The sequence below is a fragment of the Mus caroli genome, chromosome 11, assembly GCF_900094665.2.
Source record: "Mus caroli chromosome 11, CAROLI_EIJ_v1.1, whole genome shotgun sequence".
Lineage (NCBI taxonomy): Eukaryota > Metazoa > Chordata > Mammalia > Rodentia > Muridae > Mus > Mus caroli.
This window is the reverse complement of record NC_034580.1, coordinates 46,133,281-46,159,716: the sequence shown is the minus strand read 5'-3', so window position 1 is coordinate 46,159,716 and position 26,436 is coordinate 46,133,281. Positions and strand designations below refer to the sequence as shown.

Sequence of the window (26,436 nt, the reverse complement as noted above, 5' to 3'; positions counted from 1 at the left end):
CCCTAAATCTCCATTGGTAGAATAACTGGGCACAGATGCTTGGAGACCTCAGGCTTACAAAGCTCTATAGGATCTTGACAGAATATTGTAGTCAGCTCCCACATCTTTTGTTTGTTTGTTTGTTTGTTTTGTTTTGTTTTTCGAGACAGGGTTTCTCTGTGTAGCTCTGGCTGTCATGGAACTAACTCTGTAGACCAGGCTGGCCTCGAACTCAGAAATCCGCCTGCCTCTGCCTCCCGAGTACTGGGATTAAAGGCGTGTGCCACCATGCCCGGCCTAGCTCCCACATCTTACTTGTGGCCCTGATAGATCAGTCTTGGGGTGTGGTATTCAATAAACCATCCCTATTGAGACTGGTCTGAGTGGTTTGCACAGTGATTCCCAGACCCCAACATTGTAAAGGGCAAGGAAGCTACTTTTGCAGTTGTAAAGTTGACTGCAGAATCACAGTTAAGAAAGAGGACCATATAAAGCTTCTGTGGCAACCCCTACACACCACCACAAAGAAAGTAACAGCCTAGAAAGGAAGCCATCAAAGGATAAGGATGCTGAAATGCAGGTCTCCATACTTGATGGCTTCTGATGGGGGTGTGGGTAGGACTCGGTTTTTCTTAAGGTACTGGCCACTGAGAGGTTGACTATGCTCCTGTTGGGGTTCATGAGTTGCCCCATAAGCCATACGAACACCGATCTCAGTCAGACAGGGATGGCTTATTGAATGCACACCCTAAAACTGATTGATCAGGGTCATAGCTCAGAATTCTGGGGCTGAGGCTATGGCCATAAACATTTCTGACTTATCAAGGAAAAAAAAACACATAAAAACTACAGTGAGATCATTCGCAGGTGCAGGAAGGGTTACCTGGTGGTAGACTCTGACTCAAGCTATTTTATACATAACAGCTCATACTGACCTTTAATTTGATGGGTTCTATAGAAAGCTTTGTGGAATTTCTTAAGATTAACAAATGTCATAATATACAGAACATAACGGTACGTGATCAGCATGACCTTACTCTGGGTCAAGTTATTTTTCAGTGTCAGGCATCTTACAGCAACAATATGAAATAGCTGGCAGGCATGGAACAAAATGGGTGAGCTATACTAGCAGGGCAGACCTCAACACTCCAGTGACTATATGAAGTTCACAAACTGGGCTTGTTTTGTTTTGTGGTCTTATTTGATTTTTTTTGTGATGAGAAGTCACAAGGGTGATTGGGGTCAGACCCTGGAGAACTGGGAAATGAGTATGATCTGGGTTCATGTTGTGAAATTCCCAAATAATATTTAAAAATACTATGAGGAAAAAACAAAACAAAACAGATCTGAGAAGAAATGGAAGACAGCAGGGTTCAGTGGCCAAACTCAGAGTTGGAAGATTCAGTATAGCTTCCATCACAGGAGGACCCACTGCTCCACCACTGTCGCCTTATCCACAGTCCATGCTTTCTGGCTATCCCATGATCTCCCCCAACCCCATGCCACCCCTGCCACCATGGCTTCCTGTTGTTCATAGTGCTTCTGTGTTTGTAGTGCCTCTTGGTGAAGATGTCGCCACAAACCAGTTCCCCAACTAGTATGTGCTAGCTACAGTCTTAGAACTGATTCTTAGTTACAGAATAACAGACTAGAAAACAGTCTGTATGTCTCAAGTTTTCTATCAAGGTGTAGCTTGAGTAAGGATATTCAGCAAGTATGTTCATTTATTACTTTGGCCAGCCATGGTCACCCATATCTTTAATCTCAGGACTCAGAATTGAGAGCCAGCGTCCAGAGACAGCACAGTTGCACATACTGAGTTCCAGGATCACCAGGGCTATATGGAGACCCTGCCTCAAAAAATTAAATTTGAAGTAGTTAATGTAATCAATTTTACCACCCCAGGTGATATATTCAATTGAGACTGTGTTTTGTGATGTAGCCTAAACAATCCAGAAATCTGGACCTCCCTCATGCCTCAGCCTCCTGAGATGGAATTAAAGGGTCCCTGGTTAACCTTTGCTGATGCACCCTACACATCCAGGTAGGCTGGATTTGACTCCATCACAACCCAGAGCTTTATAAACAACTGGATCTGCACCTGGCTGTCAGACTTGCAGACATCCAGGGTAGTGGGCACAGATCTTCCTCCACACTCCAGACTCTCTTTCATCTACCAGCACACAGTGAACCCCAGTTCCAAGACTCTGTGGCGCACATACAACTCGGGAGGGAACATGTAGAAGATTTGGAGGGTGTGTGCGGGTACCCACTCGTGTTTTGTAGAGGAAACCTGGAGTATTAAGTTTTCAATTCTGCTCAAAATTTTATAGCTAAATGTGTCTCTGGCATGCCCTCTCCATATGAATAGGAATTCATTTGGCACTCAGAGAAAGCCTCACGGAAGGCTGAACCTGCCTCCACCTCTAAGGAAAGAGCTGGCATTGCAGTGACACGCCAAGCACGCGCCTCTTCTTTTTCTTTGTTACTTGTACATAGACTTTGTCTGATACCTAAATATACTTGACACAAAGCTGAGATTTATGAGGAGGTATTGATATGTGTTTATAGCACTAGGATAATAGAAAAAAATTGGGAAGAAAGAGAAATGGAGGGAGTGGCTGAGGTCTCTCAACAGAGAGGGGGTTGGGGCCTTCTCAAAGGAGAGGGGCTTAAGTTATCTTGCCTTTCACTCCAACAGGGGACTCCTCCAATATTCACAGATGTTTCCCCTGGTTATACTTCACCACCAAGGTTTCTCCTTAGGTGAGACTGAACCGGCATCTGTAGGTGAGGAAGGAAGAGTCTGTTGTCTTTGCAATGCTGCAAGAGGCTGTTCCCGGAATCTGCTTACAGCTGAGGCAGAGATTCTCGTTGCACGATAATGGTTTTAATATATTCTTTATTCATTTCTGACCAGAGAGAAGCAACTAAGGTGAAAGCTTGAGAAAACCAAGAATCCAATGTGGATGGAGTGGGAAGAGGGCGGAACAAAGGCCCTCAGGTATTCAGAGGCAACTCTGAGTTTAAAAACCAAGTCTTCTATGCTCAATTTGCAAATCATTGTACAAACTATGGAGAATGAAAAGATACATAAGAAAGAAAGAAAAAAAAAAGTCTTCTATAGTATTTGTTTCTTCTGAGACATATAGGCTTATAAGAGACCTCAGATGTGGACAGCTGTGTCAAGAATAGATTTGTACTCTGTTTTCCCAGGTTTCTGTCCTTTCAAGAGACCCTGAATCTTGGAGACTATTACTGCCTCCCTGGGAGGGAGGAGCCTTGAATCTAGGTAGGGGCAATGTCCCTAGGTAGCACGAGTCCTGTGACAGCCCTCTCTATTCTGTAATATATTTTCTACAACTGAAGACTCCTACACTTAACTTGTAAGTGAGTGTGCTCCACGCTGTTAAGAGCAGGACAGACAGTAATCCTGAGTTTGCAAGCAACTGCTCCTAATTAATCCCTTGGTAACTGAACAGGGGCCACTTNTGCCTTGTCAGTGTGCAGAAAGCCTCCCTAAGATGAGTTCAGATGTACATATGCACAGTGTCAAAGGCACTCATCACAGCCCTTCGTCCCTTGCAGGTCATTCCCGTAGCTCATGGACCGACTCTGAGATCAGGATCTTCCTGCAGGAGTGGGAAGTAGTTGAACAGGAAGTGGGCCACACAGGCAAGAAGACGCAGAAGAAGACCAAGTTTCTTTGTCAGCGCCTCTATCATCGGGGCCTGAAGAAGAGCTGGAAAAGCTGTTTCCACCTACTATGGAACCTGCAGGATCTGCACAGGACTCTCTGTAATGAGAGACCAGGGATTGAACCCTTGTTTTCTCCTTATGCAGAGGCCCTGTACAAGATCCTGGGCTCCAGCCCCCAGGGAAGCCATGTCCCAGGTTAGTCTATTCTGTGTTCCGTTTTCAGGTTCTCTAGAGAGCAGCATCAGCTGACCTGTCCTTCATGAGCACAGAGCAGAACACACAGTGTGGGAATCCCCATTCCCACGGGCCTCCATTGCACACAGCAAAATAAATGTGTGTCCTCTCTGATTGTCTGTGTTCCTCTGTCACCCCAAGCGAATGGAATTTGGACATGCTCAGGGTAGACCATGCCACACAGGACAGGCCATTGCTAGACTTGATTCAGAGAAAGTGAGGGTGACATTCTCATGAACTCTGTTTCTTCTCCCTCTCAGGTCCTTTCTGTAACAGGGCTGGTGACTTAAGTCACAGGGCTTAGGCTGGAGCTCAGAGACTTCTTGAATGGACCCCCTTAGGGCTAAACTCAACCAAACCAACCATCCAAACCTCTAAGATGTATAGCAGAGGCAATTCTTTTTAAAGAAGCTTTGCTGAATAGAAAAACCAGCTCTTCAAGAAAAACAGCCCCACAAGCACTTCCCAAAGTCAGTAATTTCCCAGCCAGCAGAGCCTAACAAGGGAGGTCTGAACTGAGGGGACTTGTGCTGGCCCGACTGGAGCTGAAGGGCCCTTTGCTGGCCTGAAGAGCTAACACCTAGGTCTAAGAACAACTTCCTAAAATGGAGGAAGGGTCTGGATCTGGTGAAGCAGCTTCCATTTCAGATGGAAGGCAGAAATATCTCTTGTATGTGAGCTGAAAGACAGAGGTATGACCAAGGACAGGATAGCATCTAAGCAGACATAGACTGAGAGCAATTCAAAAGCAACAGAACTTCCAATCAGGTAGAAAATGTTTTAAAAGCCGGGCGTGGTGGCGCACGCCTTTAATCCCAGCACTCGGGAGGCAGAGGCAGGCGGATTTCTGAGTTCGAGGCCACCCTGGTCTACAAAGTGAGTGCCAGGACAGCCAGGGTTACACAGAAAAACCCTGTCTCGAAAAAAAACCAAAAAAAAACAAAAACAGAAAATGTTTTAAAATCAGCTGGGCTGTGGTGGCCCTTGCCTTTAATCCCAGAACTTGGGAGGCAGGGCAGAGGCAGGCGGATTTCTGAGTTTGAGGCCAGCCTGGTCTACAAAGTGAGTTCCAGGACAGGCAGGGCTATACAGAGAAACCCTGTCTCAAAACAAACAAACAAACAAACAAACAAACAAACAAAATCCAAACAAACAAACAAAAAATAAAAACAACAAAAAGGAAAATGCTTTAAAATCATGTTTTAATGTTAAAAAAGGAAGAAGAATGTATATGAAAATTCATAGATAGATATAAATTGATAAATTTAAAGAAAAAAGGCATATGAAGATAAAAGACAAAGTAACATAGGACCTCTGGACTTTATCTAATGCCTTTTGAAATGGTTCAAAGATAGGAACAAAAGAAAAAGAGACAAGCCAGGATAAATGAACACATTACCAAGTATGGTTATTTCATATACCTTATATTGGTAATCATAATGGCTTTTTATACCTTCTCAAAAAGAGAGCTTTTAAAAAATTGTAAATTTTATAATTAAAAATGAGGAAGAAAAATAAAGTTACAAAAAATGGAGACAGGCCTTAGGAAAAAAATTAGAACAAGAGAAAGGGAAATATAAAAAATGAAAACAGGCATTAGAAGAAAGTTAAAAAAAACATTATAATTAAAAATAAGGAAAATATTAAGATAATAGAAATACAAGAAGAGAAATAGGAGAAATGGAGATAGTCTTAGAAGAGAAATTAAAAAACATTATAAACAAAGCTGAGAAAGATACTAAGATGCAGACAAGAGGAATAAAGTCAGAGCCCAACACACAACCACATAATGAAAATCAGAAAAGTCAACCAACAGTTGTTAGAAAATAAACCTTAGCTTATCTGGTTAGTATACAACAACTAGCAGAAGACAATAAAAATCAACAAGGATATAAATAATATGGTGGCGACCTGTAGACATTACTGGATTTCAGAAAATATAAAGTGTAGCAAAATACAGAATGCATTTACTATAAGTATCACAGATATTAATTTCCTAGGCAAGTCAAAACAAAATAATCTCCCAACACTAGACAGGTATGACAAGAACGATATTAGACCCTGGACCCCAGTTACAATGGTGTTGATGGTGGAGAGAAGAGGCTGGGGAGACAGATCAGAGAAATAGAGTCAGAGGAAATTTCTCAAGATCAGCTACCAGGCAAAGATCCATACGCTGAGGTACAGATGCAAGTTGTATGTGATGGAGCAACCGTCTCATTGTGTCCTAGGATGGATTTAAATGCTTGAGACGAGGTTACCCAGGTTACTCTAGGCCCTAAAGAAGCAGTCTCTAACTTTTTTTTTTTTACAGAGATTGACTTCAGCTACACAGAAATATATCAGATTCACTAGCTAGGAAAGTATTAGCGGAATCTTTAGCTTTTGAAAATGCTAATGCTGGATGCAGAAATGTGATCAGGGCCTCAAAAGCAAAGTCGGCACCAGTAGATGAATGGGTCAGAAAAGTAGTTGATGTTGAACCTCATTCATACGATATGATTTTAAGAGGAAAAACAATTTCTATAGACTGTGAGACTATCCAAACTCTCAGTTGTCTTAACTGTGGTGAACAAGGTTGAAGTGGAAACGTTTGGTTTCTTTGGAAGTTAATCGTGTCAAATGATGTTTTGCTGAAGTAGACACAGGTGAAAGGATATTTTGCTAAAGCAGACATGTGAAAGGGCACATGATGAAGGAATATAAATCTGACCCCACAGCCAGTGGGAGCTCACGCAATGGCTTGCTTTACTCCAGCTCGCTATTCTTCACTAACAACATGAATGGATTGATCCACCTTACCTTGCATAGCTGAGCTCTGCTTGAGATGACACCATAGAAAGAAATGCACCAAAAACCTGCTGCTGGTGTTCTGGTGGCTTCTTGATGCTTCTTTGGACTGATTGGCAGAGTGTGATGGTTTGTATACGCACGGTTTAGGGAGTGGCACCATTAGAAGGTGTGGCCCTGTTGTAGAAGGTGTGTCACTGTGGGTGTGGGCTCTAAAACCTTCATCCTAGCTGCCTGGAAGCCAATATTCCACTAGCACCCTTCAGATGAAGACGTAGAACTCTCAGATCGTCCTGCACCATGCCTGCCTGGATGCTGCCAGGTTCCCTCTTTGATGATAATGGAATGAACCTCTGAACCTGTAAACCAGCTCCAATTAGATGTTGTCCTTATTAGAGTTGCCTTGGTCAGGCCTATCACAGCAATATCCCAGTCCCTAGTACCAACTTGTGTCTTAGTTACAGTTTTACTGCTGTGAACAGACACTATGACCAAGAGGATTGGTAAGGTTTTCATTCCAGTTAGAAAGCAGGGCTCCTTCTGTCAGAGAGGTTTAGCTACCCTCTACAGGCTTAGGGGATGGGTTTTCCACGGTCCCTATGACCGGCCTCCCAGTTGACACACCAGTTTAGGACTTCGACCCTTGGGTGACTTCTCTCTCTTCAAAGCGGTTTTTGTGACCCCTCCTCTCGGACTTCTGAAGTCATAGAAAAAAGTTTTAGGCTTAAGTAGATCACTTTTTTCTGTGAGTCCGGGACTCACTAGCCTCAGTTGTCTGTGCGACAACCCGGTACATCTAGACTGACTGCTTACTTATATTAGTTATTGAATTATTTTCTTGGGATGCTGGTACAAATTGTTCAACATAACATATCCCCACCACCCAATGGGCGCCTCGTTGTGTTCAACCGTGCCTCTAGGTTCTGCTCTGGGATGTCTCCTGGAAAATCTCAAATCTCTAAAGCAAACACCTGACTTGAGGACATCAAAATTTGTACACTTCTGCAATAAGGTCTGGATTCAGTACACATTAGACAATGGCTCCAAATGGCCACTTAATGGCACATTAGATTGAACCATTTTAAGGGAACTTCACTCAGACGGCCAGCAGTTCGGTAAATGGAAAGTGGTCCCTTATGCCCACGCTTTTACCTATCTTTGTTCCAAACCCTCTCTCTGCTCTTCTTGTTACCCAACTCAATTTCTTCTAGCTAGGAAACCTCTACCAGATGACACTAAAATCCACGATCCAGCTAACGAACCACCTTCTTTCCGCCGCAGACTCGGCTCAACAACCTCTTCTAAAACCCCAGCCCCCTCTTCTCACCAGACTTCCCCAGAGCCTCCTTGCTCAACCTCTCCAGACTCCTCCCCTCCTCCTGTGCCAGCTGAAGGCAGCTCCAAACGTCCTGCACTGGCACCTACTTTCAGCTCTCCCACCACTTGTTCTAAGTCTACAGCTAAACACCCTCTAAGTTCTCCCCGCAGCCAACCTAACCCAGCATCTAAAAGGTCCTTCCTTTAAGAGAAGTTGCTGGGGTAGATGGTCCCTTTCTCACTAAGTGCATTTTCTCAAATAGAAAGCAGACTGGGATCATATAGCTCTAACTCCTCTGCGTTTATTAAAGGATCTCAGTAGATTACTCAGTCTTATAGTTTGACTTTCCATGATGTACATATGATTCTCAGTAATAATTTACTCCCAGACAAAAGCAGGCGCGTTTGGGAACAGGATGAGAATCTTAAAGCCCACAGTGACACACCTACTCCAACAGGGTTACACCCTTCTAATAGTGCCACTCTCTGGGCCGAGCATATACAAAGCATCACACCACTCAAAATCATATAATTCCAAATATTGGAAAGATTTAATGACAGTGACATTGGAAGTTGGCTCTCATTATACACGTGTGTATCTTATGAGGAGGCTTCAGCTATGAAGCAACATAGAACAAGAGGTATTAATATTGTCAATGAACAGTTGCTAGGTGAAGGTAAATATGCTGGGTACGGATGCAAATTCTGTTTGATGATACCACCTTAGAGCAATGTTGTACAGTATATGTAAATGCTTGGGACAAAGTTGAACAACAAAGAAGACAATCTGAACCATTTACCAAGATAATCCAGGGCTCAAACGAACCTTTTACCGATTTTTTTTTACGAAGTTTACCTTCAGTTGTAAATAGAGCAACATCATACCCAGATGCAAAAGAAGTATTGCATGAGTTGCTATCTTTTGAAATGCTAATGCCAAATACAAAAAGGCTGCTAGGCTTTTGGCTATTTAAAGCTGGATAAAGGCAAGATCCACACCTATACTATGAATGGATTAAAACTACTGTAAAAACTGGATCTAATGCCTACAATTCATTGTGACTGGACAGGCAATTTCTAAAAGTATAAGAGCTCAGAATGTCCGATGCTTTGGCTGTGGAAGACCCGGGTCATTTCTAAAGGACTGTAGACAAACGGTTTCTAAAATAATATTTTGTCTTGATGATAATCCAGGGAGAAAACTTCCTGGGATATGTGAAAGATATGGAAAGAACGGATAAATGGCTTATGAATATAGATCATTGAGATATACCAGTCAATTCCCTACAACTGAAAAACGGCCTAGGGGGCTTTGCTTGTCCTCCCCCTCAAAAAACCCTCAAAATACCATGAGACATTTACTCTTTGTCAGCCAAGGAGAGACTGTTTTACAGAGCAAGTGCAAAAATTAATGCCTGATAAGACAGACAGTGCTGCTCTAAGCTTAACTACTCTGACAGATAAAACAAGAGATCTTAAGGATACCAGGAAACAAATATTTTGACAAACTGCTATAAATGATCAGAGACCAAAGGTGAAACTATAATTAGATGGAATTGAGATTGAAGACCTAGTGGACTTCAGGGCAGATATACCAATAATTTTACAAGATTCTTGGCATTAACCTGGCCACTTCAAAAACTCCTAGGAATTGAAACATTGTCTCAGGTAAAATAAAGTTTAAATGGATTAAATGCATACTACCAGAAGGTCAGATAGGAAGATTAAGGCTATTTGTGGCAGATATAGCCATGGGTTTATGGGAATTTATGGAATTATTGCAACAGTGGGAAACACAGATTAGCATCCATTCAACTTTAAGTACAAGCTGTAAAACAGGAAAAATTCCTGATAAAGGTATTGAGAAATGTTACACACACACACACACACACACACACACACACACACACACACACACATATAAAATTACAGACTGTCCAGGCAGGCAGTTCATAGGCAAGACACAGCAGAAGTTGGCTGTCCAAATTTATAAGGAGAGCCACTGCTGATAGAATACTAATTGCCCTACCATTAAAATGGCTAATTAATAAGCCTGTTTGGGTAGAGATTCAATGTTCCTTAAATAAGGAAAGTCTACAGGCCCTAGAACAGCTGGTCCACAAGCAGTCTGAGGTTCAACATACAGGAGAGTACACCAGCCCTTGGAATTCTCCTAATTTATCATTAAAAAGAAATCTGGAAAATGGAGTTGCAAAATGATCTAAAAGCCATTAATAAGGTAGCACAGGCTGTGGGTTCCTTACAACCTGGACTCTCTTCAACTCTTTTGTCACTGAAGACATAGCCTATTACAATGACTTGTTTAAAAGATTGCTTTTTATCAGCACCCATGGAAGAACAAGATAGAGAAAAGTTTGCTTTCACTGTGCCCACATTTAACCACAGCAGCCCATTAAAAGGTATCAGTGGAAGGTTTTACCACAAGAAATTTAAACAGCCCCACCTTGTGTCAATATTTTGTACAACAGCCATTAGAAATAATTTGTAAACAGTTCTCTCAATCAATAATTTGTCATTATATGGATGATAACTTGTTGCTTGATTACGATACAGATACTTTAGAAAATAAATTTGTTTAAAGAAAAATAATTTTGCCATGTTGGGGAATACAAACTGCTCCTGAAAAAAAATAGGGGGAGATTCTATCAATTCTCTAGGATATAAAATAGGTCTATAGAAAATTCAGCCACTGAAAGTACAAATCAGAAGAGATCAGTTACAAACTCCTAATGATTTTCAAAAATTTCTGGGAGATATTATCTGGCTTCATCCTATAATTGGATTAACTACTCAAGAATTAAGTTATTTATTTCAAACCTTACAAGGTGATTCAGACTTAAGTAGTCCAACAAAACTTATCAGCTGAAGCTGAGAGAGAATTGGTTCTTGTAGAAAGAGATTACAGGATGCACATGTGGATTGCTTGCATTTCAAGCTTGATTGCATTTTAGTTATTTTACCTTCTACTCATTCTTCCACAGGAATTCTTGTACAGAGAGGAAACAGCATCTTGGAATGGATAATTTTTAGCACATAAACAGAGTAAAACATTAAAAACCTGTATAGGAAAAAGTTCTGATTTGATTGTGAATGCAAGAATAAGACTCTTGTCAATTAACAGAAACATACCCAGTAGACAGTATAGTAGTTTATACTAATGCTGAAAATTACCTCGTTGTGGGTAATCAATGAAGACTGGCAAAGAGCTTGCAAATTTTTGGGAGAAATTAACAACAAATACTCAAAAAAGCAAATGACTCTAGTTTATAAAAAGAACTAATTGGATTTTCCTCTTATAGTGTGATGGCTATTCCCAATTGTCAGCTTTATTTTATCTGGAATGAACTACAACCAGAAATGGAGGGCACACCTATGCACCTATGATCCAAAGAATCAATGAAACAAAGAATTGGTTCTTTGAGAAAGTCAACAAGATAAACAAACCCTTATCCACTCTAACTAAAAAGGAGAGAGAGAGAGAGAGAGAGAGAGAGAGAGAGAGAGAGATAGAGAGAGAGAGAGAGAGAGACTGAACTCAAATTAACAAAATAAAAATTGAAAAGAGGGATATAACAAAAGATATCCAGGAAATCCAAAGAATCATTAGGTCATACTTTAAAAATCTGTATTCCACAAAATTGGAAAATCTAAATGAAATGGAAAATTTTCTTGATAGATTCCACTTACCAAAGTTAAATCAAGATCAGATAAACGAGTCAAATAGATCTATAACCCCTAAGAAAGTAAAAGCAGTCATTAAAATTCTAGCCAAAAAAAGACCCAGGGCAAGATGGTTTTAGCACAGAATTCACTAGACTTTCAAAGAAGAACTAATACTAATACTCCTTAAATTATTTCACAAAATAGAAACAGAAGAAACACTGCCAATTTTTTTATGAGGCCATAGTCACCCTGATAACCAAACCACACAAAGACTCAAAAAAGGAAGAGAATTTCAGACCATTTTCCCTCATGAACACTGATGAAAAAATACTCAGTAAAATATTCACAAACAATTCAAGAATGCATTAAAAATATAATTCACCATGATCACCATTCTAGAGGTGTAGGTGGCTCAACATACGAAAATCTGTCAATGTAACTCACCATATAAAAAACTAAGACAGAAAAACCTCATGACCATCTCATTAGATGCTGAAAAAGCCTATGACTCAATCCAATACCCTTTTATGAAAAAGGTCTTAGAGACATCAGGGATACAAGAGACCTAGACATAATAAAGACAATATACAGAAAGCCAATAGCTTGCTATTTGAGAGAAACTCAAAGCAATTCCACTAAAAGCAAGAACAAGCAAAGGCTGTCCACTCTCTCTCCATATCTATTCAATATAGCACTTAAAGTTCTAGCTAGAGCAATAAGACAACTAAAGGATATCAAGGGGAAGAAGTCAAAGTATCGTTATTTGAAGATGATATGACAGTATACATAAGTAACCCCAAAAATTCTACCCAAAATTCCTATAGCTGATAAACTCCTTCAATGAAGTGGCTGGATACAAAATTGACTGAAGAAACAAAACAAAACAAAACAAAAAAAACAATAGCCCTCCTATATACAAACAATAAACAGGCTAAAGAAGAAATTACAGAAACAACACCTTTCACAACAGCTACAAATACTATGAAATATCTTGGTGAAACGCTAACCAAGCAAGTGAAGACCTGTATGACAAGAATTTTGAGTCTTTAAAGAAGGAAACTGAAGAACCACCAGAAGATGGACGATCTCTCATGTTCATTGATTAGTAGGATTAACCACAGTAAAACGGGCCATTGTTTCAAAAGCAATCTACAGATTCAATGTAAGTCCCATCAAAATTCCAAAACACTTTTTTATAAACTGAAAGAAAAATACTTCATATGGAAAAACAAACAAACAAACAAAAACCTAGGATAGCTAAGAATCCTGAACAATAAAAGAACTTCCAGTGGTATGACCATCCCTGATTTCAAGATACTACAGAACAACAGTAATAAAAACCACATGGTATTGGCATAAAGAAAGACAGGTTGATCAATGAAATCTAATGAGAGACCAAGAAGTAAATTGACAAAGCTATGGTCATTTGACTTTTGACAAAGACAAAATTATATAATAGACAGAAGAAAACATCTTCAACAAATGGTGCTGGTCTTACTGGGTATCTGAATGCCCTGTACAAAACTAAAGTCCAAATAGATCAAAGACCTCAACAAAAAACCAGATACACTAAACCTGATAGAAGAGAAAGTCAGAAATAGCTATGGACTCATTGCACAAGTGACAACTTCCTGAACAGCAATCACAAGGGCACTAAGACTGACAATTAAAAACTGAGAGTTCATGAAACTGAAAACTTCTGTTTTTCAAAGGCAAAGGACACTGTCAAAAGGATAAAATATGGCCTACAGATTGGGAAAAGATCCTCACCAACCTCACATCTGACAGAGGACTAATATCCAAAATATATAAAGAACTCAAGAAACTAGATATCAGCAAGACAAATAATACAATTAAAAAACGGGTTACAGATCTAAACAGATTCCTCTCAGTAGAGGAATCTCAAATGGCTGAAAAGCACTTAAAGAAATTCTCAACATCTTTAACCATCAGGGAAATGTGATTAAAAATGACTCTGAGATTCCATCTTATACCCCTCAGAACAGCTAAGATTAAAAGTGTTAAGTGACTGCTCATGCTGGCAAGGACGTGGGGCAAGGCAAACACTCATTCATTGCTGGTGGGAGTTCAAACTTGTACAGCCACATTAGAAAGCAATGTGATTTTTTTTTTATTCAGAAAATTGGACATCAATCTACCTCAAGACCCAGCTATATTATCTGGTATATATCCAAAGAACTTTCAACCACATCACAAAAACACTTGCTCAATTAAATTTATAGTAGCTTTATTTGTAATAGTCAGACACTAGAAACAACATAGATGTCCCTCAACCAAAGAATGGATAAAGAAAATGTATGTTTACACAATGGAGTAAACATACATTTATTCAACTGTTAAAAAACAACAACATCGCCAGTGCCTGGCAAAAACAGAAGTAGATGCTCACAGTCATCTATAGGATGGAACACAGGACCCACAATATAGGAGCTAGAGAAAGTACCTAAGAGCTGAAGGGGTCTGCAACCCTATAGGTGGAACAATATGAACTAACCAGTACCCCCCGGAGCTCGTGTCTCTAACTGCATATGTAGCAGAAGATGGCCTAGTCGGCCATCATTGGAAAGAGAGGCCCCTTGGTCTAGCAAGCTTTACATGCCCCAGTACAGGGGAACGCCAGGGCCAAGAAGTGGGAGTGGGTGGGTAGGGGAGCAGGGCGGGGGAAGGGTATAGGGGACTTTTGGGATAGCATTTGAAGTGTAAATGAAGAAAATATCTAATAAAAAATGTGGGGAAAAGTAGTTCTTAAAAAAAAAACCCAACAACAACATTATGAAATGTGCACACAAATGGACAGAAGTAGGAAAGATCATCCCGAGTAAGATAGCCCAGACCCAGAAAGACAAATGTGGTATAAACTCACTTCTAAGTAGATATAAGCGATAAAGTAAAAGATAAGCATGCTACAATCCACGAACCCAAAGAAGCTAAGGAACAAGGAGGGCTCAAGGCCGGGGGCCGGGGGGCGGGCGGGGGATGCACGAATCTCACTGAGAAGGGTTAGATGGAGGGAGGGAACTGGATGGGTGGTGGGGATGGGGTTTGGACAGGAGGGATCAGGTGGGGGAAGGTTGGAGGGAGAGAGTACTGGGAGAGACAACTAGAATCAGGGAACATCTCTAGGATGGGCTAGCAACCTAAGGCAATGAAACTCCCAGGAATCTATGAGGGTGACCCTAGCTAAGACTCTTAGCAATGGAGGATATGAAGCCTGAACCAGCCATCTCCTGTAACCACACAAGACTTCCAGCAGAGGGAGTGGGACACCAATCCAGCTACAAAAGCTTACAAGATATGCTGGGGTAAAAGTGGTGCAGAAATTGTGGGGAGATCCATGTCATGAGAGGTAGCCTACCCTCCATGTCATGAGAGGTAGCCTACCCCTGATCCATGGATCCAGCTTGAGATCCATGTCATGAGAGGTAGCCTACCCCTGACACTGCCTGCAGGGCCAAGGATCCAGAGCCTGGACAGGAGAACCAAACATGCCTGGCACAAAAAAAAGTCAACAGAATGATTCTTAATATTATTCTGCTATACTCATTGACTAGTGCCTAGCCCAACTGTCATCAGAGAGCAACTGATAGAAACAGACACAGAGAGTCACAGCTGAACATCAGGCAGAGCTTGGGGAACCCTTTGGAAGCAGGGGATGAAGGACTGCAGGAGCCAGAGGGGTCATGAATACTACAAGAAAATCCATAGAATCAACTAACCTGGGCTCATAGGGACTCAGAGACTGAACTGCCAACCAGGAAGCCTACGTGACCTAGGCCCTCTGTGTATTTGCTATAGTTTTATAGCTTGGTTGTCACGTGGAACTCCTAACATCAGGAACAGGAGCTATTTCTAATTCTGTGCCTGCCTTGAGACCCTTTTCCTCCTATGGCTTCCCTCTTCTAGCCTTAATGAGGTCCCTAGTCTTAATGCAACTTGATATCCATGGGAAGCCGCTCCCATTTCTGAACAGGAACAGAGGAGGAGTGGATGGGGGAAGGGGAATGGAGGAGACTGGGCATAGAGGTTTGAAGCGAAACTTCTATCAGGAAGCATAATTTAATTATTTTCTAAAAATGAGAGAACACATTTTACAGCATTGATTAACTCTATGGCTGAGGCATCTAAAATAACCATAGAAGAATGGCTGCCCACATGTCCTATTATGGAGGGAAATTCAATACTGGTAGGATTGGGAACTATGAGGTCTAATGAGATTAAACAAAGTGCTACAAAATTACAATGTATAGGTCCAGAAGGCCTAATGTCAACCTTAGGTTTCTCATGTTCTGATTAATCTTTGGGGAATAGACATTCTACAACAAACTAATGCAGAGATCTATATTCGTACCTATAATGGTAACCATTCTTCACAAGGGAAGTGACAAGTACAAAGTATGGGATATTAAAAAAGAAAGAAATTGGAAAAGACTCATTAGGGATTATTGACCCAATATTGCCACAAGGACAAAATCATCAACATGGATTGGGTTATTCAGAGGCCACTGAAAAATACCACATATAAAAACTGCATGGAAATTCAGGAGCTGCTGGACATCCCAATAGCCCCCTTTAAAAGAAAGGGTTACGGACTCTTCAGCAGTCAGTCTAAGAATAGCTGGAAAATGGGCATATAGAACCTTCTTTTCCTCTTCTGGGTAAATGGAGATTGTTGATTGATTTGGGAAATATTAATGCCACCATGTGGTCCATGGGGACTTTACAGCCTGGTTCACTTACACCCACAGCTATTCTTAAAGATTGGCCTTTAATAGTTTTGAATTTAACAGACTGCTTTCATACTATACATATTCACCCCGATGATGAGGGGCCCCAGCATTTTCTATTTCCTTTCTCAATCCTAAAGTACCTCAGCTCTGATATGAAAGAACTGAATCATCTCAAGGCAGGTCAACTCCCCTACTCTGTGTTAATGCCATGTAGGGAAGGTTTTAGAGCCTGTGAGCCAGGCCTTGCCTCAGCCTTATGTTATTTATTTTATGGCTGTTATCCTGTTAGCCACCTTCAAAAGAGGAAGAGCTACAGTCCATACATGACAGGACTCACTCCAGATAGGCTATGTAAAAATGAGCTTATTACAGCCCATGAAAATGCACAAAGATCAGACTCTGAATTATCTGGGGCAATGAGTAACTACAACAACTGTAAAAGCACAATGAGATGTCCATTACACAAGGCAAGTTAAAAACACTTGACACTTTCAGACATTATTAGGCAGTATTAATTGGCTACATCCTACCTTAGGAATGCCTAAGGTACACCTTAGGAATACCTAATGTGTTGGACAGTCTTTACATATTATCTTATTAGGCAAGAAAAGAACTATGGGCATTTCAATCCAGACTAAAAGAGGCACTTGTGTATCCAGTGGACACTTCCTTTAAACTTCCCAATTCCCCCCTCTAAACTGGCTTCTACAGCTATTTTGGCACAAAAGGATAAACCTTTGGAATGGATTTATTTAGACCATAAGGGCCATAAAACATTAGTTGCTTACTTTACTCTCGCTCAATTAGTAAATAAGGGAGGGGGGACCCAATGTCAACAATTACATTACCATTAGCCAGCCATCACTTTTAAGAGCATCACCAAACTCAATGTATCTTTACATCTCATTTGTAGACTTTTGTAGAATAAGAAATTATATTTCAGTGGGTAAGTTATGGAATTTTTCTCATATGAACTCAATTTATGATTAAGAAATTGTCCAACATAATCCCATTCCAAAGGCATTTATGTAATGTATTGATGGCTCATCTAATGGTGTGGGATGGATTCCAGGCCTGGATATTAGCTAATCTTTTAATACTTCATTTTTTAGCCAAACAGGTATATATGGCTATTTTGACTCCTATATTACAGTTAATTAGAAAACCCTTAAGTATTATTTCAGATTCTGCTTATGTGGTAGGATTATTTCCAGCCATAAAAAGTGCTTTAATTTGCCTTCATATCCTGAGATGTTCCCTTTACCACAGGAACTAGGATGATGGGTTAAGACATGCAAACATCTCTTGCTCATCACTTATATCCGGTGGACACTCTAACCTCCCTGGCTTCCTGATTTCATTGCAGAAGAAAATAAGGAAGCTGATGTAGGTGCACTCCCCTCTCTGGGATGAAACGGTCTAGGCCAGCAGATCATAAGACGGAGGGAACAAGAAGCCATGGAAGGGTGAGTGAACCAACAGGTGGAGAGCTAAGGCAATGAGTGCCATGTTAAAACAAACAAACAAACAAACAAACAAACAAACAAACAAACACCCCAGAGGATCAGTGGGGGCCTTGAACCCTCAAAGTACTAGTAACTAGCAACTAGTAACATAACTAGTAACTTCCTGCAAGAAGCCCAAAGCACCCTGATCTCAACAAATACTGCCACTAGCTGTGAACCACATGGCGAAGTCTGCGACAATACTGAGCACAATCTCAAGCCACCGCTGTTTTTGTTTCTTCATTATCTTACAGATACGTCCGATGTAAGACTAGATCCTCAATTATTTTTTTCATTGCTGTAGATGAACCAAAGTCTGTGTACTTGCTAAGCGACTGCTTGGCTGCTCAGGTCCATCTGTAGCTCCAGGCATTCTGCTTGCATGGTGGAGACTTTGAGACTGTGAAACATTGGACAAGGATTCTGTAACAAGGGGGTTAGAGAATGAAGAAGGCATGAGCAGGTGTCTATGGAGGCACAGGTTCCTCTTGTGGGAGAGGAGACTCCATACCGGGAGTCAGGCGGAGATAGAGAGGAGAGGGTAAGCCGCAGAGGACCAGGGAATGAACCTCAAGTAACAATCCACTGCCGCTCTTTCCTTATGGACCCCACTGAAGCAACAAGGATGAGGCACGGGGGAGTTCTTCATGGACCTTCAATTGTTTCCACATTTTCTTCTCTTATGAGGTAGAGGAAGATGCCTATGTCCACAATACTGCATGATCCTGAGGTTTACAGGGAATACATAGGGAATCTCCACTCCTCTTCATTGGGGATCTTGGTGTAAATCACAGGTTGACCATGGCTGCTGGAGGTTGGGGTTTCCTGGGACAAAGCCAGGAAGTAGGTGTGGAACTGACAATGGATAGCTGGGATTCCAGGGCTCCCACGTGGGAAATGGGGAATCCTCCTGCGACATCACTGGCGGCGGATTCCCTTGAAGCTGCTCAGAAGGAACAGTGATGCCATAATCCGAAGGCTTGTAACTGGGAGGCTGAGGGTACACGGGGGTCATGGGGTCACCAGCCCCATCATAGAGAGAACCTGAGAGGGAGAAGAAACAGAGTTCATGAGAATGTCACCCTCACTTTCTCTGAATCAAGTCTAGCAATGGCCTGTCCTGTGTGGCATGGTCTACCCTGAGCATGTCCAAATTCCATTCGCTTGGGGTGACAGAGGAACACAGACAATCAGAGAGGACACACATTTATTTTGCTGTGTGCAATGGAGGCCCGTGGGAATGGGGATTCCCACACTGTGTGTTCTGCTCTGTGCTCATGAAGGACAGGTCAGCTGATGCTGCTCTCTAGAGAACCTGAAAACGGAACACAGAATAGACTAACCTGGGACATGACTTCCCTGGGGGCTGGAGCCCAGGATCTTGTACAGGGCCTCTGCATAAGGAGAAAACAAGGGTTCAATCCCTGGTCTCTCATTACAGAGAGTCCTGTGCAGATCCTGCAGGTTCCACAGTAGGTGGAAACAGCTTTTCCAGCTCTTCTTCAGGCCCCGATGATAGAGGCGCTGACAAAGAAACTTGGTCTTCTTCTGCGTCTTCTTGCCTGTGTGGCCCACTTCCTGTTCAACTACTTCCCACTCCTGCAGGAAGATCCTGATCTCAGAGTCGGTCCATGAGCTACGGGAATGACCTGCAAGGGACGAAGGGCTGTGATGAGTGCCTTTGACACTGTGCATATGTACATCTGAACTCATCTTAGGGAGGCTTTCTGCACACTGACAAGGCANAAGTGGCCCCTGTTCAGTTACCAAGGGATTAATTAGGAGCAGTTGCTTGCAAACTCAGGATTACTGTCTGTCCTGCTCTTAACAGCGTGGAGCACACTCACTTACAAGTTAAGTGTAGGTATATTCGGTTGTAGAAAATATATTACAGAATAGAGAGGGCTGTCACAGGACTCGTGCTACCTAGGACATTGCCCCCAGCTAGACTCATGGCTCCTCCCTCCCAGGGAGGCAATAATGGTCTCCAAGATTCAGGGTCTCTTGAAAGGACAGAAACCTGGGACCACTGAGTCCAAGTGTACTACTGGCACAGCTGTCCACATCTGGAGTCTTGTATAAGTCTGTACATCTCAGGAAAGACAACTGTGATAGAAGATGTTGTTTTTCTCAGAGTTGCCTCTGAATACCTGAGGGCTTTTGTTCTGCCTCCTCCTCACTCCTTCCCACATTCAATTCTTCAATGCTTCCCAAACTTTGACCTTGGTTTGCTTCTTTCTGTTCAGAAATGAAAAAAGAAAATATTAAAACCATTTTCATGCAATGAGAATCTCTCTGTCTCTTAGCTGTGAGCAGATTCTGGAACCAGCCTCTCCAGCCTTAGGAAAGCAGCAGACTCCTCCTTCCTCACCTACAGATGCTGGCTCAGTCTCACCTAAGGGAAAACCATGGTGGTGAAGTGTAACCAGGGGGAACCTCCATGGATACTGGAGGAGCTCCCAAAGCCCCTCTCCTTTAAAGACTTGGGCCACTCCCTCCATTTCCCTTTCTCCTCAAACTCCTTTTTATTATCCTCGTGCTAGAAATCCGTATCACCATCCTCACAGACTTCAGCTTTGGTTCAAACATATTAAAGATATCAGATGAAGTATATGAACAAGTAATTCCAAGTCAAGAAAAATGTAATAAGGGTGCATGGCATGCTTCTCTAATCCCATCTCTTTTCTAAGAGGTGGAGGTGGTTCAGAAGTTCAGGGTCATTTTGGCTGTACAGCGGGGTGTGGCCTAGCCTTGGATCACCAAGATGCTGCCTTAAACAAAGGAAAAACCAGAAAGGCCAAGTACAAGGAGAGGAACAACATCTGTATGTCTGCAAATTGCAAACATGGCTTCAAATTCAAGGTAGTTTACCATGTTTTGTCAAGTTGTCTTCGCTGTGAACACAGTCCACAATGCCTTCCCCGAGGCTTGCTTTGAGTACCAAATGATTTCATATTTATATGGAGAGGAGATGCATGCCAAAGGCATGCATTTAGCTATATTTTAGGAGAGCAATTGAAGGCAAATATTCCAGTTATCTTCCACAAGACACAAAAATGGATCCACCCCCACCCCACAGCCTTCCAAATCACCTGCATTTTCCTCCCAGAGCTTGGGTGTGCTCCACAGAGTCTTGGAACTGGGGTTCGCTGTGTCCTGGTGAGTGAAAGAGAGTCTGGAGTGTGGAGGTAGAGCTGTGTTCACTTCCCTGGACTTCTGCAAGTCTGACAGCCAGGTGGAGATCCAGTTGTTTATAAAGCTCTGGGATGTGATTGAGTCAGCCCCAGCCTACCTGGATGTGTAGGGTGGACCAGCAAAGGTTAACCAGGAGCCTTTAATCCCATCTCAGGAGGCTGAGCTAGGAGGATGGCTCTGATTTTAGAGAATCTTAGGCTACATAACAAGTTCTAGGCTCAAATTCAAACATCAAACTATGTACAAACAAGCTCAATTACTTAGTATTAGTCACTTTTCTGTAGAGCAATAGAAATTGTACAATAAATTTCTCCATATATATATATGTATAGATAATGTATTTATGTATACTTAAGTATAAATATATTTTTAAAAGGAATGTATTAGAATGACTTACAGGCTGTGGTCCTGATCTGGCTGTGACAGCAAGGTCCCAAACTCCAGGTGTGTCTTAGTTGACTTCTCCTCTTGTCCCAGGAAACACTAGATTTCTGAAGCAGCAGGCTCTATTGCAGATGAAGGAATGGACTTGCTAGCCAAGCAACGATTTGTAGCCAAGGAGCAAATGCTCCCTTCTTCCATGTCCTGATACAGGATTCTAGCAGAAGGCGTGGCTCAGATTAAAGGTGTGTTCCCTCCATGCCTACAGCTCCAGATGAAAAATCTGGGTCTTCCAGTCTCGGGTGGGTCTACTGATTTAAAATTAGGGAAAAAAATCATGTAAGTTGTGCCCTCATTTTTGATGTTAGTTAATAGAAAATGTAGTGAAGTTGACAATCAAAAATAGTTATCTATAGTTTAAATTTATTTTCTGAGACAGGGTCTCTTCCCATAGTCATGACCATCCCTGAACTCACCACGTAGAGTCCCTGTACCTTTCTGTCTGCCTCTGCTTTGCCTAATCTAGTGCTGCAATTAAAGGCATGAGCCACTGTGCCCAGGTAATTTAATATTTGACATGTTTACTAAATATGTTCACATGACCTAAAGTCATAAACATGAAACATATAGATGTTTTAACCCTTTATTTTGTAAATAAAAACATCTCTAAAATTGTAGCTAATCTATAGTAATTGAGGAAGGAGGCTTTGGCAATATCATCACCAAAAGGCACAAAGAGAAAAAGAAAGCAGTGGAGGAGATCAGGGAATAGCAGGAAGCCAAGGTGGGGGGAAAAGGCAGGAGTGGCAGAGCAGTGGGGACTGCTATCATGAAGGTCACCCTGGATTTGCCCACTCTGGGCCTGGCCACCTAGGCTGGCCATCTTTCATTTCATCTCAGTACTGTTGCCAGCTTGAATGACTGTTTCCCCGGAACCCTTCCCTGCTCTACAGAAACACTCAGCTGCTTCTTCTAGCAGGTGTGGTGGAAGGTGTTGCTACCAGATTCACATGAATTCAAAGGAAAGTGGGGTCCAGCATGGATGACTACTCTGAACAGGGAACCACTTCCTTCAGTCCAAGGGTAGGGAAACCCTCATTCCTCTTGTTCTTGGGTTTTCTTGGCTTGAGTTTGTTGAGAAAGACTCTTGTGAATCCCAGGCTATCTATCCTGCAACCTATTTTCCAGCCAAGAATGACCAACAGTTTTGTCCCTCCCCACTTCATCTACTCGTCGCTGTGATTACATCCAGCAGTCCTTCTTTTCCTCTTCCTCCTCCTCTTCTTCTATTTATATGAGTACACTGTAGCTGCCTTCAGACACACCAGAAGAGGGCATCAGATCTCATTACAGATGGTTGTGAGCCACCATGTGGTTTCTGGGAATTGAACTCAGGACCTCTGGAAGAGCAGTCAGTGCTCTTAACCACTGAGCCATCTCTCCAGCCCCTGCCTCCTCCTCCTTCTTTTTCTTCTTCCACTATTATTATTATTATTGTTAATTTATTATTTGGGACATGGTTACAAGTATCCTAGGCTCACCCGCAGCAACTTCCTTAGTAGCATAAACTGACCTTGAACTCCTCCCTGCCTCCGTCTTCTGAACCTGAGGCTTTAGGCTGACACAAGGCCCATCTACCCCCTCTTGTTTCATTCTTTTGTCTCCTTTTAAGTACTCCTTTTTCCTTTGTACTTTTCTTCTTTAATTTCTTCTTTCTTTATTGACACAAGCTCTCCGCCATGTGGGCAATCACTCATTGGACATCTAACTTTTCAATCAAGGGGTACCGAGAACATAGATCTGGCATATCCTGTGTGTAACCTTCTCAACTGAGGCACCCACCCAGCCAGAACACTGTTGTAAGATACAGAATAAGTGTCTGTAGATCAGAAATCAGGAATTCCTTCTTTTCCTATTGATGCAACATGTTGATTCCTTTAACCTATTCACAGGTAAGGGACTAAGGTAAGGTCCTAACACATGAAAACAGTTGTAAGGATTTGTTTGTTCATTTATGTGCTTCAGTTGACAGCAGTAGGTTAAGTTGGAAACTGAGAAATACCTAAAAACTGAAGGAAGGACAGAGAACCCAAGATCAGGGAAGATCACTGGTGCCAGGACTCAGAGTCATATCTAACCTAGAAAACTCCTCTATCCTATTTCTCATTCACAAGTCTGAGGGGCTGATATTGGGTCCCAGATGTAGACAGCTGTGCTGATGACATACCTGAACCCAGTGGTCTAGGATGTCCACCCAGTGTTACCTCTACAGGCCCAGAGGCTCGGAAAGGCTCAGTGTAAAGGGAATCTGAGCCCCATATCAGGTCTGGCTTCCTGGGTAGCTAGTGTCACAGGCAACCTTCACCTTTTCTAGAATCTGGGGCTTCCTAGCAATGTCTAATTCTCTCATGAAGACTGTATAAAGCTATGTGTGATGTGTCCTGCACTCAGAGGTCAGATGAGGGTGTGGGATCTTCTGTTACCAGAGTTACAGAGGGTTGTGAGCCATCATACATGTACTGGAAATCTAACCAAGGTCCTCTGGAAGAATAACAAGTCCTCCTAGCACTTGGTCTTTCCTGCTTTTCATGGGGATTCATTTTGAAAAGACTCTCAGTGTGTAGCTTGAGTTGGTCTTGCTATGCAGACCAGGCAGGACTTGAACACACAGACCTACCTTTCTCTGTCTTTGTTGTACTGGGATTAAAGGTGTATACCACCACAGCTCACCAGGAAGCTGTCCTTCACAAAACCAAATCAAATGTGAGCATAGCAATCTTTATTCCTTTCAATAGTTCCTGTGTTCAGCCCTACCACTGAAAAACCTGGAAGATGGTTTTTACATCAAGAAAAAGTTTAGGATAAATATTAACATTAAGAAATTCTCACTGTTCAATGAAACGCACCGCACATTTCTGAGAAGACTACCTTTTTGTTTCTACGAATTTTTAAATGTTTCACATTATTATAATTTTATATACAATTATAGTAGTTAACACAGAGTTATCCAGGATATCCTTCTGTGTCAGTATTAACATCAATGTCACAATCGTGTTTCTTTAGAAGGAATGAAAAAGTTCATGGAGCGCAGAGCTGCAATCCCAGCACTTTGGAGCAGGAAGATCCTGATTCATATCCAAGCTTGTTTCCCCGTGAAGAGCACAGAGAAAGGGGCGAGAGATTATCATACAGAAAGTCTATTCTGCTTTCAACTCTATTTTACCCATTGACATAGATAAAAGTATCCCAGAGTACCCACGATGTTTATTTTATCATGCATTTCTAGGTATTAATACATTTTATGCTTTCACTTCATTGATTGTGTTTCCACTGTCAAGTTCCTACAGCGAGGAGCGTGCTTGACAACTCAAAGACACATACGGAACCAGGAGCATCTGGTTTACCCATCACATATAATATTAAAACCTGCTTGAGCCACATTTTGTTAATTCCCCAGCCTTTTAAACCCTGATAATAGGGCTTGGTATTTAATTCTGCTCCAAGCCTTCAGGTTTCCTTTAGAGTGCACTGCTGAGCTGAGCAAACCTGATGATGTATTTAGGTGGAAAGTCAGTGAGCAGTAACCTGGGGACCCCTGGAGCCTCTATTGAGGATGCAGTACCACTGAAGCGAACATGTAAATGACTAAAACTAAAAGGACAACATCCCAGTCTTTCTCTCACTCCCCTTTCCCAATGAACAGGACCGTAACACACCAAAGAATGACAACAGTTAGCCAGGACAGTCTGCATGTACAGACTGTCCAATGCCTTAAGATTTGGTCACATGCAATTTACAAGGATTTCTTCTAAGCGATTAGTCAAGATCCACAAAATGGATGATGTTGTTTGAGGCTCCACTTAGGTGTCTGTAAAGTGTTCAGTGGATTTCTCTGTGGGAGCAAACCACATAGCCTCCCACAGCAGTTTCTCCACAGTGTAGACCTGGGGAAGGAGGCTGGAGCAGCTTCTGGAGAAGTGTCTGGGCATCCAGGCATTTCTTATCAAAGGCCATTTACTCCTCCATGAGATGGGCAAGTTCTCAGGACCTCTCACGTTGCGGTGCCTGCATCATGCAAACCATTTGAAGCTTGGCACCAGCAAGAGAGGCTATGAGAGGCTGTAGGTGAAAGTGCATCCCAGTTGCAGCAAGGGACCCCAGCAGTTTTGGAGATGCCGGTAAACCATGGCATGACCACAAAGAACAGCAGCTGCAATGGAGTGAGGCAAGCAAGCGTCTAGAAGAGAATCTGTTTGTCCTACGAAGGGCACAGCTGGAGAAGTGACCTAAGGCCTACAATTACAGAAGCTCCCCCAGGCACTGAAGCTCAGGCCCCACAGAAGCTCCATAGTATGAACTGTTTTACAAACTACAAATGCATTGACTATGGTCCGAGCTGTCAGAAGATGGGATTTTTGTGAGCCTGTGTATAAGACTTGAACAATTTGTGTAAAGTAAGGAGGAGGAGAATGCTTGGTTGTTCTGAGCATCTCTGGATAAACTGCCAAAGGAAAGGAATGAGTTCTGTGATAAAATTCACCAACTTGCAGAATCTCAGTATAGAGTAAAGAACCACAATTAATTCTGTGATAAAACTGAATGGCTGGAGATGCGTGGAAATAGTTGAAAGGTTTCTAACTGTTCCCTGGAAGAGAATCTTTTCTCTAGCAGCCACAGAGCCTGAGTTATGGAAAAAAATCAAGCCAGCGCCCTCATTATAAGGTTGGCTGAGTTACAGTGAAAATTCATGTGTCAACCTGGGAGGGTGCCAGTGGTTAACATGTGAGCTAAAGAATGGGCTCCTGTGCCTTGGGATGTGGATGTGTGGGAGAACCCTACTGAAGCTGAGAACACTGAAGCATCAGCATAAGATGTACTGTACCCATGCAACCTTAAATCTTGCT

At 42.1% G+C, this 26,436-nt stretch overlaps 1 protein-coding gene across 1 annotated transcript; it reads right to left on the bottom strand.

Moving 5' to 3' along the window:
* Window positions 1-18,722: 18,722 nt before the first annotated feature.
* On the bottom strand, window positions 18,723-25,669 carry LOC110304480. The gene is made up of 3 exons (XM_021175910.1): window positions 25,588-25,669; window positions 19,300-19,605; window positions 18,723-19,000 (listed from the first exon to the last, which is right to left on the bottom strand). The coding sequence occupies exons 1-3, from the start codon at window positions 25,667-25,669 to the stop codon at window positions 18,723-18,725; spliced, it is 666 nt and encodes a 221-aa protein (XP_021031569.1).
* Window positions 25,670-26,436: the final 767 nt, after the last annotated feature.

Excerpts from the sequence above, each read along its gene's own strand:
- LOC110304480 (XM_021175910.1), bottom strand. The coding sequence starts at position 25,669 with ATGCACTTTCACCTACAGCCTCTCATAGCCTCTCTTGCTGGTGCCAAG. Across the intron at positions 19,606-25,587 it reads CATGATGCAGGCACCGCAAC|GTCATTCCCGTAGCTCATGG; the intron begins GTGAGAGGTCCT and ends CGTCCCTTGCAG. Across the intron at positions 19,001-19,299 it reads CCAGGGAAGTCATGTCCCAG|GTTCTCTCTATGATGGGGCT; the intron begins GTTAGTCTATTC and ends TCTCCCTCTCAG.